The sequence below is a fragment of the Rhinoraja longicauda genome, chromosome 7 (genome assembly GCF_053455715.1).
Source record: "Rhinoraja longicauda isolate Sanriku21f chromosome 7, sRhiLon1.1, whole genome shotgun sequence".
NCBI classification, from domain to species: Eukaryota; Metazoa; Chordata; class Chondrichthyes; order Rajiformes; family Arhynchobatidae; genus Rhinoraja; species Rhinoraja longicauda.
Window position 1 is genome coordinate 53388312 of NC_135959.1, and position 17916 is coordinate 53406227.

Sequence of the window (17916 nt, forward strand, 5' to 3'; positions counted from 1 at the left end):
TGCAAAAAGTATCTCTGTTCAATAACCTTTCTGTAAATAGCAGAATATACTCATGATAGGCCTGACATTTTACATGCAGTCCAAGAACTACAGACTGTTGGAAATAATAGTCGTTTTTCACACATGAATGTAGCGCAAAGCATATGCACATTTGGCGTGCATACTTTTTTTGCTGAAAAGTTGCATTACGCGCCATATTATGAATTTTGATGTAAAATTCTGAATTTTCGACATCAAAATTATGAATTTGTAAAATCAAATGTTGGGAGGTCTGGATAGGATAGCAAAATATAGATGGGGCAAAAAAAATTTTTTTAAATCAATCACGCAAACTTGCTGAATAACAGAGGCGGCTTGAGGGGCTGTATGGCCTAACTCAGCTTCTTATGAAATCATACTTACAATACATTGAATGTGTGCATTTGTTAATTTGAATCTGAACATGAATGTGATCTTGAGGTGGAAATGCAGTCAGTGACAAAACAATGGCACTCACCACCGATGTCAAAGAAAGCTGCCCACAAAGGTCTAGCAATCTCTGTGATATGAACTATCCCTTTTCCAGCATTGGCTGCCTTCGGGCATAAGTTCTAGGGGATCCCTAGTGTCCCGTAACATTATCCTCAAGTTGGGCACTGAAGGATTCTCAGACAGTAAAACAGCAAGGAGGAAAAACAAAAGAGCACATTTTTTACTAACATGTTAATGAACATAAAATGAAGATTACAAATATATACTAGATGAAGCAGATCAAAAAGAGCAAACATTTTAAAAATAGAAGTAATTTGAATGTTATTTTGAAGTTTACATTGAACAAATGCAAGCCACAAACAAAATTTCTTTTTTTTTTAGTCCAAGAGTTTGTTACGAAATAATGATAGCTTAATAACCAATTGAAAACCTGTACCTCATGACAAACTGCAACATTTACAGATATTTACAGTGAGATTAAATTTATAATCTTCTCAAGATCCTGTCAGATCATTAATTTTGGAAGTCAATGCAGGACAAGATTGTAAAATTACACATTCCACAGAGCAGTGAGTATCACCGATGATAACTTCTGGATTCACATGTTTGGAAGTCCACGTATGTACTTGAGATACCACTGCCAGCTGTACAACATATTAGAAGCAAACTCCAAAAGTTTTGTCTTCATTTCAACCAAATTTGGACCACCATGTACTTCAGCTTTGACTTTTGATTATTGCAGGACTTGTATCCAACAATGTCAATAAGCTTGAATGGCAATTGTCCTGCGCACTACAGATGATGTTTTAGAAGAATTATTTTTCTTTGCAATATTAAATTTGAATGGTACAAGGCTGATAAAAATTTAATTACCGATAATTATTTAAACAATCTTATTTTAAATGATAAAATAAAATAAAGCCTTTTTTCATTTATATAACCAAAATCAACCACTGGAAATGTGTGCATGTTTCAGATATTTTTGCTTTTTTCCCCAAACCAAAATGGTCTCTGAGGAAAGCTGTTTATCAGGAAGGCAATAAGCAATGCAGTGAATAATATAATTGAAAGAGTAAAATCTCACATCGTAGCCTGTAACGTTCACCAGATCCAGTTTGGGAGCCGGGATGAGATCCTGGCTGTGAGCCAGAGTTACTGGAGCCCGAGGAGCTGCCACTGCCTGGTCTTGGTACGAGTTTCTCTACCCTCTCCCACAACAGTCTGGGCTCTATATTGCTGCAGAAAGGGAAAGCAGATAAATATGGAAATATTGCTCTGCAACTTCTGTGTGCAAAATTAATGCACATAAATTAAATTAAAATAATCTGAACTGTAGAATTTAATCTTATTAGCACGTTGGAGTGTATAGAAAATGAAGAAAGATTTGTGTTTAATCAAAATACTGAAAAAACGTTTATTTTGATAGTTCAATATTGACTAACATTTAACACACATTAATGTTAAATTTAATACACATCAGCTAACCCGCTGCATCAATTCCATGTATAAATTAATCAGATTCTTTATCAATATCCAGAGCAGCATTTCCTTCATTGATGTAACAAAAGTTTAAATTCTGAAATACAAAATATCTCCCTAACCTTCCTTACCATGCAGATGTCATTATAAATAAGGATTCTAAAATGCATAGTTATTAACATTGTTTAAAATTTCCTTTCACTTTTTAGTTTTCCAATATTGCCAATTTTTCCTCCTTTCCTTGTGCGAGTCTGGTTGTAAATTGTGTGCAGTTTTAAAGTAGTGCCTCATCATAAGTAAATTCTGTGTTACCCATTATTTCCCAGCAGAGGGCAAAAAGACCTGGTGAAGACAAAAGTTAGGCCCTAATTTTGTGTTCACTTTTAGTTCATGTATTAAATTTATTAAGTCCTACTGAAATGAATAACAGGATATTGTCAATTTATTGTAAAGCAAATCAAAGGTGTTAATGCAATCCTATCTCTTTGAAAAGCATATTTATGCCTTAATATGAGTATCTCTGTATCTTGAAGGGAGCATTCTGTGACTTATTGCCAGAATTAACAAACCTTGTCCCCATCCAGTTGTCACTGATAAAATATTTGTAACCAATGCAGTTAACAGTACAAATCCATCTTTATTTTGAAAAATGTAATGTAAGCGGGTCTCAGAACCTTGAAGACTGTCTGCATGCCTTGTGTACAGTCTATGAATAAGATCGCATTTAATCATATATATCAAAATCCAAACCTTGTGGAAGTTTTTGGACCACTCTGGCCACTTGACTGACTGTTCGCTTGCAATGGAGAATCCCGACGAGACAACACAGGGGATCGAGGTGTTGGTCTCACTGGAACCTTAAATAGAAAAACAGCATTTTACTCATGCCGGAAAAATAGCAATGGTACATCAAATAAATAACATCACATAAATAGAATATGAAATCCAGTCAAAAAAGATAAATATCTGATATTAAAGTTGAACAAGTTTGTCAATGTTAGAGAAGATGGGGGAATTGGAAGGAGGGATGTGGCAAATTTTAAAAGGGGGAATTGGTTAAATATAGTTAAAATATTAAAATATTGGTTATTTAAATAGTTAAAATATAAATATTTAAATAAACTTTTTACACACTGCAGCCTAAACAGGAGACACGATGTAGAGCATAAATGTTTCATTAGCAACAAAACATAATTTTAAAATTATGCAAATTACTGCTCGTGCCTTAATTGTTTCGATACCAAAATTAAGACACAATTTTATATTGTCCTTTATCATTGCTTGATTAAACACTCAACCTTTTTGAACTAGATATACAGAAACCGTCCCAAACTCTCATTGAGATTTTTTAATCAAATCAAAATTTAGCAGCAATTTATATTGAGTAATGCTGGTTCTGTTATAGTGGAAGATAGACAGTAAAAGTAACTTTGTCTGTATAATGTGCTGCAAACAGCGAGATGGTGGGACATGCCCAGGTCAGACGATACGAATAGAATAAGAAAAACCTATGAAGTGCAGAAATTGCCAGATCTGATACAGACAAAACGAAAGAGCAATCTTTTCTAACTTTACCACCTCATTACTTCTATTACCACATCTAACCAAATGTTTTGCAGGCATGTAAAAATTTTAATCTCTTATGTGACCTCTTTGCAGCACACCAGTATACTAGCATCCAGTCCACGGGATAGACTCTGGTCATTAGCCACAAGGGACATACCAGGTGAAAATGATATCCAAGGCAAGGTGGCAAACAGGATCCAAAGGTGGTTTGAGAATGGGAGAGAGTGATGATGGAGAGTTGTTTTTGTGATTGGAAATACGTAACCAGTGGTATACTCGTGAGTGGTGCCCAGACGGTGATTGTTTGACAATCGGTGATTAATGATCTGGCTATGATTAGTAAGTTTGTAGATGACAAAACAAGTGCTGCTGAAAGTGAGGAGGACAGTCTTGGGTTACATAATGATACTGATCATCTGATAAATTAGGTGATGCTGTGGTAGATCAAATTTAAGTGTAAGATTATGCATTTTGGAAGATCTAGTAAGAATGGAACCTTCGAGAATATTAAGGAACGGAGACAACTTGGTGTACAATTCCACAGATCCTCAAAGGTGTCAGCATTCCAAAATAAGGTAAAGGAGGCATATTAGTGTATTTTTGGAAAAATATGTTAACTTACACTTTACTTGAAGCGGCAATTTTATTCTGCTTACACAATTTGAAATGACGTTAACACAAATATCATATGTACAATCTGCACTTTGGATGGGGCAGAGGGAAAAATTATTAATTCAGAGTACAATTTGACTTTCTGTACTTATAACTTGACCATAAATACCGAAAGCATTTAAAATTTATTAATGAACTTGGAAAATACAAGAAGAAAGCTTGAAAATTGAGATTATAATTCAAAATTGCGTAATACTCTTGACCTTCAAAATTATAAGCAACAATCTTCACGTTCCATATTATATGTAAATTAAGTGAGAGTTATTTGTTAATTACAACTTTGTACATTTCTACAAGTATATATGTATAGAAATAATGCAGGTAATTTTCAGGCCCAACTGAATCGGGTCCGTCAACTGTAATAAATTACTGGTGCAATCAGACCCATGGCTATTTTCAGAAAATGTCTAAGAAATTACAATTTCTGTCCACTGTCCATTGCAGAGGCTAAACTGTTAACTGGGAGGAAACGTTGTTAGATCAACAGGGACACGGTATATGCTGTAAATCAGTACCTGTGACTCCATGGGCCGGTGTAATGCAACGGGATTAGATTCAGAACTTCCGTTTGAAAATGATTCTGATCTTGAAGGCACTGGGGGTTCCAAAATGTTGCTATTCTGTTTTGATTGTGCTTGAGGTGAACCCTGGCTATTCTTCTTAAATCTTTCATTAACCTAGATGTAAGATTAAAGTTAGGTTCATAACTTGTTACATATACAATTCTATCAAGTAGGAATGCAACCATTAAAATAATTGAATATGTACAGAATTTCAATGATATCGCTGCAAGTACAGCGACTAAATTCCTGAGTCACACTGATCTGCCAAATCCCTGGCATAATTTGAGTGAAGAGACCTGAACAGAGGAAATAATGGGAGCACTGCAATCAATTATTCTATAGTGCTGGATTACAAAAGGAAAAATCATGTTCAGCATCCTGTGCTAAAAGTTTGAGAGCATGAACATTATACAAGGACAGGAATGAGCTTGACTAAGATGCCCTCCACTTGCAAAAAGCCCACAGCTGTGACTTCAGTCTCTCAGAAAATAGTTGATTTCTTCTGCCCTCTGATGCAAGGTGGAACAGGATGAGGAGAAAGAAACACTTAAGAAAAGTAAATCAGGCATTGCTTCATGGAAAGGCTTCCTGAACCTCTGACTTGTAGACCCTATGAAATTAACCTGCCAACATTTAGCGACTAGTATCAAGGTTAGGAAATATTTCTTCCATCTGACAACAATCTGGCTGATACTAAATTCACACAAGGCAGACAAGGTGTGACAGATACACTTTCCAGAAAGGGAACAATCAACAAGTTGTATTTTTATAACAATTCATTAACTGTTGTGCTAACTATTGTACTTACTACCAGATCCTTGGACGAAGAATTGTATCATTCAACCAATAATTCTGACTCTACAATCTCTAGATAGGTCTCATTTGGAGAACACGCCACAAGAGTATGGGGTACAACAGCTGAAAGTAACTTTTGGTAGAACTTGGCATTTTATACATAAAATACATGGCCTCGGGTCCAACAAAGTAAAACTATAGATTCCATCACCTTTTTCAATTAAACAACGGTCTTCTTCTAGACGAAGTAAACCAAGGCTGGTAGTGTATTTTGGAAAATGTAAGAAATAATGCAAGTAACAAGTCCAGAAAAATACTAGAAACCACTAACAAAGCATTGAAGCTACTGTGCAGTACGCTATATTTGTGAAAAGTAGCAAGCTAAAGGAAGAATGACTCCGCATGGCAGATGCACTGCAATGTACTGCCTGAGAGTGGTTGAAGCTAGTTTGTTGGACTGCATTTAAAAAAACTTAGGGATGAACATGGACATAAAGGGCTTTTGACCAGTGGTTGGTTGATGGTTAATAAGGAAGGATGCCCACTGGTAGGCAAGGGCGTTGGGTGTAATGTCCTGATTCAATGCTGCACAATTCTTTCAATAGAGCAAAGATCTGTAGCACTAACACCTACCAGAAATTCGACAGTGAATGAAGAAAACAGAGGTTCCAAAAACATCCCTCCTTATGGTGTTGTCCAGTACAACAGTGGAGGTCAAGATATTTCTGCATTCTCTTAGATGTTGCCTAATCTCTACATTCAGTTTCGTTCGTATTACATTACAGGCTGAGAGCACTGGGTATGGTAAAAAAATAAAGACCCCCAACAATGTTCCTGACGTGATATTTGAAAGACTGCACCCAAAGGTTATGCATCAACCTTGCACAGTGATTTTAGTATTGGTACAAACCTGGCATTCAATTGAAAATGAGGAAGATTACTTGAGTAGTTCCTGACTACAAAAAAAATTATACAGTTAACTCAAACATTAACTACTCTTACAATTGAAGCAATTGGAAGAAACATAGGGGCTAAATAGTTACATCTGAATTAGAAAGGTAGGAAGGAAAGAAATTAAGTTGTGAAGAAGGAAGCAACACAGAGACATAACGAGTAGATATGCAAACTACAGAATGAATGTGGGGAAGTATAAAAAGTTCCATCTCAGCAGAAAAAGTAAAAAGTATTTAAATGGTGAGAGGCTGCAATTAGATACCTCCAGATCCCAGAGGGATCTAGGTGCCCTTGTGGATGACTCAGGTACAAAAAATAATTAGGAAAGCTAACAGAAAAGAGTCATACACGTGGAAACAGTCCCTTTGGCCCAACGTGCCACCGACCAACATGTCCCAGCTACACTAGTCCCACATGCCTGCGCTTGATCCATATCCCTCCAAACTTGTCCTGTCCATGTACCTGTCTAACTGTTTCTTAAATGTTGGGATAGTCCCAGCCTCAATTACCTTCTCTGGCAGCTTGTTCCATACACCCACCACCCTTTGTGTGAAAAAGTTACCCCTCAGATTCCTATTAATTTTTTTCCCCTTCACCTTGAATCTAAGTCCTCTGGTCCTCGATTCCCCTACTCTGGCCGAGATTCTGTGTATCTACCCGATCTATTCCTCTCATGATTTTATACACCTCTATAAGATCACCCCTCATCCTCCTGCGCTCCAAGGAATAGAGACCCAGCCTACTCAACTTCTCCCTATAGCTCACACCCTCTCGTCCTCGCAACATCCTCGTAAATCTTCTCTGAACCCTTTCAAGCTTAACAATATATTTTCTGTAACATGGTGCCCTGAACTGAACACACTACTCCAAATGCGGTCTCACCAACGTCCTATACAACTGCAACATAATCTTGCAACTTCTATACTTCTGTACTCAAACAACATCTGTTGTATGGAATAGTACAGGTGTCCTTATTTATGGACAGATGTTAAAGAAGTTCAGTGATCAATACCTGGATTGAACAGGTTGACTTACGAGGAAAGATTGGATAGGCTGGATTTGTATCTGCTAAATTTAGAAATATGATGCCAGGTGGGAGCAGGTTCTTGTTTATACATTGAACTGCTCATTGTTGTTTCTGAGCTGTACAGTTGATTTCAATTACAGTTGATTTCAGGTAGTAAATAATGATTTTAGCTAAATATCTCTTACCAATTGCAAAGCACAGGTTGATAGTTTTAAATTCCTTTGCTGCAGACTACTTTTTAAACAAAAGTCAAGTGAAAATTATCTCTTACCTCCCTATTCCTATCTGTTGCTTCAAAATTAGGCTTAGACTCCAGCGCATGGTGGGATTTATTCCTGTCCTGCTGTCTGTGGTCATGTTGGAGCGACATAAGGTAAGCTTGCTCTTGCTGTAACTGGCGCTGCAATCTCTCGGCCTGTCGCTGTTCCTCCATCTCCCGCCATTTATATTCCTTTAAGAAAAGGACATATTATTTAAAAGGCAGCATGTACACCCGCAAGTTTACATACTTTACCAAACAGACATGCAAATATTTCTAGTTGCATAAATACCTGCACAGGCAATTTATGTATTTCAAAAAGTCAAAACTTGGAAGCAGAACTTACAAATACTGCTAATTCACAGGCCATTGTGTAAATGTGCTGTTGATTCACAGAAAATATTTGAATGAGACGTGCCAGCATTCAACCTTGAAATATCATACCATCAGTCATACATGCATCAGGAAATTCACATCCAATTAATATGTGCAAATTTTTCTGCTGAGAAGAAACTCAGAGCACCCATCAGTAACTAAACACATTGCCAACCATGAAAATGTGCCTCGCTACTAATAGAGTAGATGACTTTCAAATAAGAGTTTATATTCAATTTTAGTTTATATCAATTTGGTCTAGAATTGGTTACATTCCAAGAAAACAGCTTTTGATTACCAAAAACAAGATGAGAAAACCATTTGTGCAAAACATATGCAAATGTATATTTAGTTTGTCACATTAAAAAATATTAAACTTACTCCTTAAATCAATTTCAAAAATTACCCAAACATAATTTTTAATTTACTCCCAATTATTTTGCCATTTTACAAACCCATAATTTGTTCAAATATGTGGCACACATTAGTGAATGCAACTATGTCAATGAATGGTATTAGATCATGTCCACGTTAATTCTAATCTGACCTAAAATTATCAGATTTATATTAGAAAGCAAAGAAGTGACTTAATATTTTGCATAGTCTAACAAACGTAGAATCATACAGTATGGTAGCAGGTCCTTCAACCTATTGAGTCCATGTAAACCGTCAATTGGCTGTTTATACTAATCCAATATTTATTCTCCACACATTCCCATTAACATTTACACACTAAAGGCAATTTAAAGTGGCCAGAAAGCCACAATTTCCAGGCAAGGGAGAACAAGGGGAAAGGGTAATTAATTACATTACCCTTAAAAGTGACGATTAAAAGTTTGTGACTTTTAATGATTTTAATTTCTACAGAAAGGATTTTATTTAAGGGATTTCATTTAATTCATAGACCATACACAATATCTGTGCCGAACATGATGCCAAGTCAATCTTCTTTGCCTGCATGTGATCCATATTCCTCCATTCCCTGCATATCTATGTGCTTAACCAAAAGCCTCTTAAACACCACTGTCATATCGGTCTCCCCCACCATCATGAGCAGCACATTCCAAGCACCCAATGCTCAGTGTAAAAATAGTGACATGCCCGCACATCTGCTTTAAACTGGTCCCCTCTATTTATTTGGAGCATTTAGAAAGACATGGGGTTGATGAGGTATAGTCAGCGTGGTCTTGTACTGGGAGATCCTCCCTCACAAATTTTAACCCGAGTAGTTGTTGGAAGTTGATGAGGTTGATGAGGGCAGTGCCAAGGACATGGTTAGCAAGGCCTTTGATGAGGTTCAGCATGGTAGTCCCCTCTGGAAGGTTAGTGCCATGGGATTCAGGGAGAGCTAGTAAACTGGATACAGAATAGGCTCAATGGTAGGAAACAGGGTTCTGATGGAAGTTTTTTGTTTGGACTAGAGGTCTATTTCTAGCAGTTTGTCTCTGGGATTGGTGGAGGGACCCATTGCCGTTTGTCATCTATATCAACAAATTGGATGAGTGTCAAGTCATGATTTGTAAATTTGCAGATTATATTAAAATAGGTGGTATCATAGATAGTGACGGTGATTTTCAGGAATTACAGCAGGATCTTCATCAGTTGGGCAAAGAATGCCAAATGGAGTTTAATTCACATAAGTGTGAAGTGTTCCATTTTGGCTCATCAAACTAAGGCCGAACCTTCACAGTGAAAGTAGGGTAGAGGGGAGTGTTGTGGAGCAGAGGGATTGAGGAGTACAAATATGTAGTTCCCTAAAGGTGGCGTCACAGGTAGATGAAGTGGTAAAGAAGGCTTTTGACCATGCTGGCCTTGATCATTCAGGGAATTGAGTATGGAAGTGGGGCGTTCGGGTACAGTTGTATCATGTAGTATCATGTTCAGTTTTGGTCACCCTGCTTTAGGGAGAATGTCATGATGCTGGAAAGAGTGCAGAGACGATTTATGAGGATGTTGCCGGGACTCTAGGGTTTGAGCTATAGGGAGAGGCTGGACAGGTTAAGGCTTTATTCCTTGGAGCGCAGGAGGCTGAGCTGCAGTCTCATATAGGTACATAAAACCATGAGGGGGATAGAGTGAAAGCATTGAGTGTTGTTTCCATGTAGGGGAAGTCAATATCTAGGAAACAAGTTTATGGTGACTGGGGAAGGATTTAGTAGGAACTTGAAGCGCAACCTTTTCATACTGGGTGGTGGGTATATGGAACAAGCTGCCGGTTGAAGCATGTACAATTAAACACTTTAAAAGACATTTGGACAGGTACATTGATAAATAAGGTTTAAAAGAATATGGGCCAGGCGCTGGCAAATGAGACAAGCTTGGATGGGCCATGATAAATGGATAGGCAAGTTGGGCAGAATGGAATGTTTCCATGCTGTATAACAGTGACTTTGACCTTAAAGCTCTGCCCTCTAGTCTAACATTTCTACCTTGAGAAGTGTTCAGACTGCCTACCGTATCTTGCCCTTGTAATCTTATACAATTCTATTAGCTCTCCTCGTCCTCTGGCACTCCAAGTAGCGCCTACATTTTATTGTAAAAAGCATATCAGCATTAATTATATGACTAAAGTTCCTTACACAATTCAGAAACAAACTTGTGCCGTTAAACATTCTCTCATCTTGTCAGACTGCTATGTTAAACTCAATGTACAAATCCACTTGTTAATGTACAAACAAAGCAGCTACTAAACCAAGATAGCACACAGGCTGTCAACTATATCAGTAATACAATGGACTGAACAAGTTACCAATAGCATGGCCTGCTCTTGGAGCAATTGCTGCTGCAGAATCTCCAAATGACGTTGCTCCTCTTCCAGCTGACGTCTGATATATTCCTGTTGCAAAATTACACAGCAGATTTTGAGCAATGTACCAGGTTTAAGCGAGAGAGAAAGTAGAACACTTCATTTCTCTTGGTACTATACAAAAATTTAAAACCAGGCTTCAGAGACCTAATACCAGAGGCTAATAGCCAAACTAGGCAAATGATCTGCTTTGTGACTTGGTAGGTTGGATTCAAAATTAGCCTGCACATAAAAGGGTGGTGGTGGAGGGCTGTTCCTCTGAATGGAGATCTGTGACCAGTATTGATATTAGCTTATCGGATATAGATAAGGGCCGCATAGTGGTTCAGCGGGGGCAGTATAGTGGCGCAGCAGTAGAGTTACCGCCTTACAGCGCCAGAGACCTGGATACAATCATGACTCCAAGTGCTGTCTGTACATAGTTTATATGTTCTCCCTGGATTTTCTCTGGATGCTCCGGTTTCCTCCCACACTCTAAAGACGTACAGGTTTGTAGGTTAATTGGCTTCTGTAAATTGTTCCTAGTGTGTAGGATAGTGCACGCTGTATCTCTAAAGTCTAAAATATGGGCAGAGAAATGGAGTTTAATCTGGGCTAGTTTCTACCCCTACCTATCTCACTTCAATAGTTTATAGGCCCCACCGGCTTCAAGGAAACCTCCATCATTTTAGTTCCCAAGACGAATAACATAACTTGTCAGAATGACTACTACCTAACATCAACTATACTGGAGTACTTTGAAAGATTGGAAATAGCCCGTACCTGTGCCAATGTTCTGGACAATCTAGATCTCTTCTTTTTGCATACAGGAAGAATAGGTTTGTGGAGGACACCATTTCCCTTGTATTATTCAGCTCTGGGTCAGCTTGATGCAATATCATTATAAACATCATATTGTGACAGCACACTCTCCCTTGGATGGCACTCTAATTCCTATAACTGGCTGACAGGCCAGGAGAGGCCAATTCCCAGCATCGTTGATAATAGCTAGGTCCAATTAGCTGATATTAGTTGGCCACTTGCACCTTATCAGCTACACCCGAGAAAACACAAGCATTGTAGCCAGTGGGTAGAAGGAAGGAGACAAAGTGGGGCATCTGCTAGCTGTGTTCCCCTTTCACAGGTTCAAGGAAGACTGAGCCACTGGGATAAATCTGAGACCACCACCAGCAGCACCGTGTGGTCAAGACCGAGTTGCTGTTAAGAAACTCTAAATACCCAGCGTCTCTACTGAGGCTAAGACTGAATGGCCAGGGCACATCTGATATGCCAGAACCTCTTCCTGCCCACAGATGAGGGCTAGCACACACACACACACACAGACAAAAACTAGCCACCAGGATAATCCAAAGGCTGTCAAGCCCAAGCTCTTCAAGCCCAAACCAGCCGCCAGAAAGAAACCCGAGCCTGCCAGCGCCTCCTCTCGAGGCAAGGGCGAACTGTGGAAAGAAGCCCAAGATGTCATGCCTCCTCCTTTGAAGACCAGGACTATGCTACTGTGACAAGCCCAAGATCGCCAGCATCATCGCACTTGCACTCTGACCACAAGGGACAATGCCCCATGTGGCCCTAGACTTTACCACTGTAAATAAAATATCATGTGAGCTCACCTTTTTGAACTATTATATATATATATCTATATATATACACATACATACATAAACATATATATATAAAAATTATGTTCATTATGTGACCATAATGTGCATATGTTGGCCTATGTTCAGGCAAACATAGAACAGTATAGCCTGTTCCTGTGCTGTAATGCTCCATGTTCTATTTCCTTCCTTTTGTCAAAATGGTGTGTTTTCCTTTCCTGTTGAACATTTAATATATTGCTGGCCTCTTCCTTCTTCTGCACCACCAAAATGTTAACGCCATAAGCACGAATTGACAGTCAAGAAATTAACCAACTTGAGCGCAAAATTATTCCAATTCCGTTAAATCAGCGAAGCTCAAACAATTTCGCAGTGAGACACAACTAATTAGAAAACGGCAAATACTAATTTGAGTAAGCAGGATCACAGTTATTGTGATAATGCCTATGTGCTGCACAATCCAAATAACTGATTTAATTATAATCATTTTGATCAGATTAGTTTTTAGGTGAAAAATGCAGCCAACATAATACTGACACCACTCAGAGGCTTTTGTTTAAACTACTTTTTAATTTCTGAAATATATTTGTGCTAAGAAAAGATCAAGCAGCACTGACCTAGTGGTGCCTGGGAATATAAATTTGTGAGCAGTGGTAAATCACAGCTTGCTTTAGCACATCCTGCAGGGCCCACTATGTCCAGTGCCTACCAATGTGAATTCTGGAGAGGAAGGTACTTTGCTGATGTAAGGGCAAAGATACAGCTTTATATTTAAAGAATCAAGTAGGCACAGCAGGACAGGGCATGCAGTGCAGTTATAAAACGTTGAAACCGCCCAAAATTATTCAGATCTGTGGCAAATTCTGGTTCAGGAACAGAAATGCAGCTCGGAGAAAGTCAAGAAATTAACATGTCAATAATATCATAGCATTAAATGCGTGGCTCAAAGATTGGTGCAAGAAAAATTAGATTCAAATCATGGGACATTAGTTTAAGTACTGGAGGAAAAAGTTGTTCCATTGGTTGGGACTTAACTTGAATGGAGTTTGAAAAGTCCGGGAGCAGAGCAAGGACGCCCGTTGGCTGAGAAGAAAAGTAAGTGTTAATTACAAAGGAAAAGGCAGTTTAAAAAGAGCGCCGAGGACGCTAGTAGTCAGTTTGAAAAGTCCGGGAGCAGAGCAAGGACGCCCGTTGGCTGAGAAGAAAAGTAACTGTTAATTACAGTGGAAAAGGCAGTTTAAAAAGAGCGCCAAGAGGACGCTAGTAGTCAGTTTGAAAAGTCCGGGAGCAGAGCAAGGACGCCCGTTGGCTGAGAAGAAAGGTAAGTGTTAATTACAGTGGAAAAGGCAGTTTAAAAAGAGCGCCAAGAGGACGCTAGTAGTCAGTTTGAAAAGTCCGGGAGCAGAGCAAGGACGCCCGTTGGCTGAGAAGAAAGGTAAGTGTTAATTACAGTGGAAAAGGCAGTTTAAAAAGAGCACCAAGAGGACGCTAGTAGTCAGTTTGAAAAGTCCGGGAGCAGAGCAAGGACGCCCGTTGGCTGAGAAGAAAAGTAAGTGTTAATTTAAGTGAGAAGTCAGGTAAATTAGACAATCAGCCAATTTAATTGGTGATATAAGCAAGACTTGCAAAAGGGTGCAGCCCTGTTCGGGTGCAGCCCAGTGAGGAAAGTGCCCAGTGAGGAAAGTGCCCAGTGAGGAAAGTGCCCAGTGAGAAAAGTGCCCAGTGAGAAAAGTGCCCAGTGAGAAAAGTGCCCAGTGAGAAAAGTGCCCAGTGAGAAAAGTGCCCAGTGAGAAAAGTGCCCAGTGAGAAAAGTGCCCAGTGAGAAAAGTGCCCAGTGAGAAAAGTGCCCAGTGAGAAAAGTGCCCAGTGAGAAAAGTGCCCAGTGAGAAAAGTGCCCAGCGAGAAAAGTGCGAGTCTTCGGCGAGGAGGCTGAGGTGAGGATGCCTTTATTTGCAAAGGAAAAAAAATCCAGCATTTTGTGATACAGTAGAATAGCCCCAGTGAGAGCCAGAACTGTTTATAGACACAAGGTAATGGCGGAAAAGTTGGTGCAGTGTGTTTCCTGCAGGATGTGGGAAGACAGGGACGTCGCTGGAGCTTCTGGGAGCTACACTTGCAAGAACTGTGTCCAGGTGCAGCTCCTGAAGGGACGTGTGGTGGAGTTGGAGAGGCAGTTGGATGACCTCAGGGCCATCCGGGAATGCGAGAGTTTCCTCGACAGGACCTATTGTGAGGCTGTCACACCAAGGGTCCAGGTCGAGCGAAGGTGGGAGACTGTTTCAGGGGGGAGTGGATGAGGACTACAGGAGACCCCAGTGGCTGTGCCTATTGCAAATAGGTATACCCTCTTGGGAACTGTCGGGGCAGAAGACGTTTCCAGTCCAAGTGGCGGACCTGTTGGCAAGGATACTCGACAGGGGAGACCGAAGTCAGGAAGAGCCGTAGTGGTCGGTGACTCCATCGTCCGAGGGACGGACAGAAGATTCTGTGGCAGCAGGAGGGACTTGAGGATGGTCTGTTGCCTCCCTGGTGCCAGGGTTCAACACATCACGGACCGGCTTCAGAAAATCTTAGTGAGGGAAGGCTATCAACCTGAAGTCGTTGTGCACGTGGGCACGAATGACGTCGGGCGGAAGAGGAAGGAGGTGCTACAGCGGGAGTTTAGAGAGTTGGGAAAAACACTGAGAAGTAGGACGTCAAAGGTGGTTATCTCTGGACTGCTACCGGTACCTCGTGCTGGTGAGGCCAGGAACAGAGAGATAGAGGGTATGAATTTATGGCTGAGGGGCTGGTGCAGAGAGCAGGGATTTAGATTTCTGGACCACTGGGATCTCTTCTGGGCTAGGGGTGACTTGTACAAAAGGGACGGGTTACATCTTAACAGCAGGGGGACAAACATTCTGGCAGGCAGGTTTGCTAATGTGACACCTGTGGCTTTAAACTAAGTAGTGGGGGGGAGGGGTTAACAAATTGTGAATATGAAGATGAGGTAAAAGGGAATACAGGAGATATTGCAAAAGACTCGGAAGAATGGGAACAGAAGTTCTAGAGGGGAAAATAAATTAAGGGCAGGGCCAATTGTGACCGATGTGAGAGGGGAGGTAAATACAGAAGTTAAAGTGTTGTACTTAAATGCGCGTAGTATAAAAAATAAAGTGGATGAGCTTGAGGCTCAGTTAGTCATGGGCAAGTATGATGTTGTAGGGATCACTGACACATGGCGACAAGAGGACCAGGGCTGGGAACTGAATATTCAGGGGTACACAACGTATAGAAAAGACAGACAGGTGGGCAGAGGGGGTGGGGTTGCTCTGATGGTAAGGAATGATATTCATTCCCTTGCAAGGGGTGACATAGAATCAGGAGATGTTGAATCAGTATGGATAGAAATGAGAAATTGTAAGGGTAAAAAGACCCTAATGGGAGTTATCTATAGGCCCCCAAACAGTAGCCTCGACATAGGGTGCAAGTTGAATCAGGAGATAAAATTGGCGTGTCAAAAATGTGATGCTACGGTGGTTATGGGAGATTTCAACATGCAGGTAGACTGGGAAAATCAGGTTGGAAATGGACCCCAGGAAAGAGAGTTTGTAGAGTGCCTTCGAGATGGATTCTTAGAACAGCTTGTACTGGATGGAGCCTACCAGGGAGAAGGCAATTCTGGATTTAGTGTTGTGTAATGATCCTGATCTGATAAGGGGACTAGAGGTAAAAGAGCCATTGGGAGGCAGTGATCACAACATGATAAGTTTTACTCTGCAAATGGAAAGGCAGAAGGGAAAATCGGAAGTGTCAGTATTACAGTATAGCAAAGGGGATTACAGAGGCATGAGGCAGGAGCTGGCCAAAATTGACTGGAAGGAGGCCCTAGCAGGGAAGACGGTAGAACAGCAATGGCAGGTATTCCTGGGAATGATGCAGAGGTTGCAGGATCAATTTATTCCAAAGAGGTGGAAAGACTCTAAGGGGAGTAAGAGACACCTGTGGCTGACAAGGGAAGTCAGGGACAGCATAAAAATTAAGGAGAGGAAGTATAACATAGCAAAGAAGAGTGGGAAGACAGAGGATTGGGACTCTTTTAAAGAGCAACAAAAGTTAATTAAAAAGGCAATACAGGGAGAAAAGATGAGGTACGAGGGTAAACTAGCCAATAATATAAAGGAGGATAGCAAAAGTTTTTTTAGGTACGTGAAGAGGAAAAAAATAGTCAAGGCAAATGTGGGTCCCTTGAAGACAGAAGCAGGGGAATGTATTATGGGGAACAAAGAAATGGCAGACGAGTTAAACCGTTACTTTGGATCTGTCTTCACTGAGGAAGATACACACAATCTCCCAAATGTTCTAGGGGCTGGAGAACCTAGAGTGATGGAGGAACTGAAGGAAATCCACATTAGGCAGGAAATGGTTTTGTGTAGACTGATGGGACTGAAGGCTGATAAATCCCCAGGGCCTGATGGTCTGCATCCCAGGGTACTTAAGGAGGTGGCTCTAGAAATAGTGGAAGCATTGGAGATCATTTTTCAATGTTCTATAGATTCAGGATCAGTTCCTGTGGATTGGAGGATAGCAAATGTTATCCCACTTTTTAAGAAAGGAGGGAGAGAGAAAAAGGGTAATTATAGACCAGTTAGTCTGACATCAGTGGTGGGGAAGATGCTGGCGTCAATTATAAAAGACGAAATTGCTGAGCATTTGGATAGCAGTAACAGGATCATTCCGAGTCAGCATGGATTTACGAAGGGGAAATCATGCTTGACAAATCTACTGGAATTTTTTGAGGATGTAACTAGGAAAATTGACAGGGGAGAGTCAGTGGATGTGGTATACCTCGACTTTCAGAAAGCCTTCGACAAGGTCCCACATAGGAGATTAGTGGGCAAAATTAGGGCACATGGTATTGGGGGTAGGGTACTGACATGGATAGAAAATTGGTTGACAGACAGAAAGCAAAGAGTGGGGATAAATGGGTCCCTTTCGGAATGGCAGGCAGTGACCAGTGGGGTACCGCAAAGTTAGGTGCTGGGACCCCAGCTATTTACGATATACATTAATGACTTAGACGAAGGGATTAAAAGTACCATTAGCAAATTTGCAGATGATACTAAGCTGGGGGGTAGTGTGAATTGTGAGGAAGATGCAATAAGGCTGCAGGGTGACTTGGACAGGTTGTGTGAGTGGGCGGATACATGGCAGATGCAGTTTAATGTAGATAAGTGTGAGGTTATTCACTTTGGAAGTAAAAATAGAAAGGCAGATTATTATCTGAATGGTGTCAAGTTAGGAGGAGGGGGAGTTCAACGAGATCTGGGTGTCCTAGTGCATCAGTCAATGAAAGGAAGCATGCAATAGAC

At 40.3% G+C, this 17916-nt stretch overlaps 1 protein-coding gene across 2 annotated transcripts in view; it reads right to left on the reverse strand.

Annotated features, from left to right (window-relative positions):
• Positions 1 to 17916, reverse strand: part of LOC144595288 (mitogen-activated protein kinase kinase kinase kinase 4) — a 247524-nt gene that overhangs the window by 33484 nt on the left and 196124 nt on the right. For both annotated transcript variants that reach the window (XM_078402596.1, XM_078402595.1), the window contains exons 14-18: positions 10911 to 10997; positions 7799 to 7978; positions 4704 to 4865; positions 2701 to 2807; positions 1556 to 1707 (exon numbers count right to left, since the gene is read on the reverse strand). In XM_078402596.1, coding sequence (XP_078258722.1) covers positions 1556 to 1707; positions 2701 to 2807; positions 4704 to 4865; positions 7799 to 7978; positions 10911 to 10997 — 688 coding nt within the window. The remainder of the gene's footprint in view (positions 1 to 1555; positions 1708 to 2700; positions 2808 to 4703; positions 4866 to 7798; positions 7979 to 10910; positions 10998 to 17916) is intronic.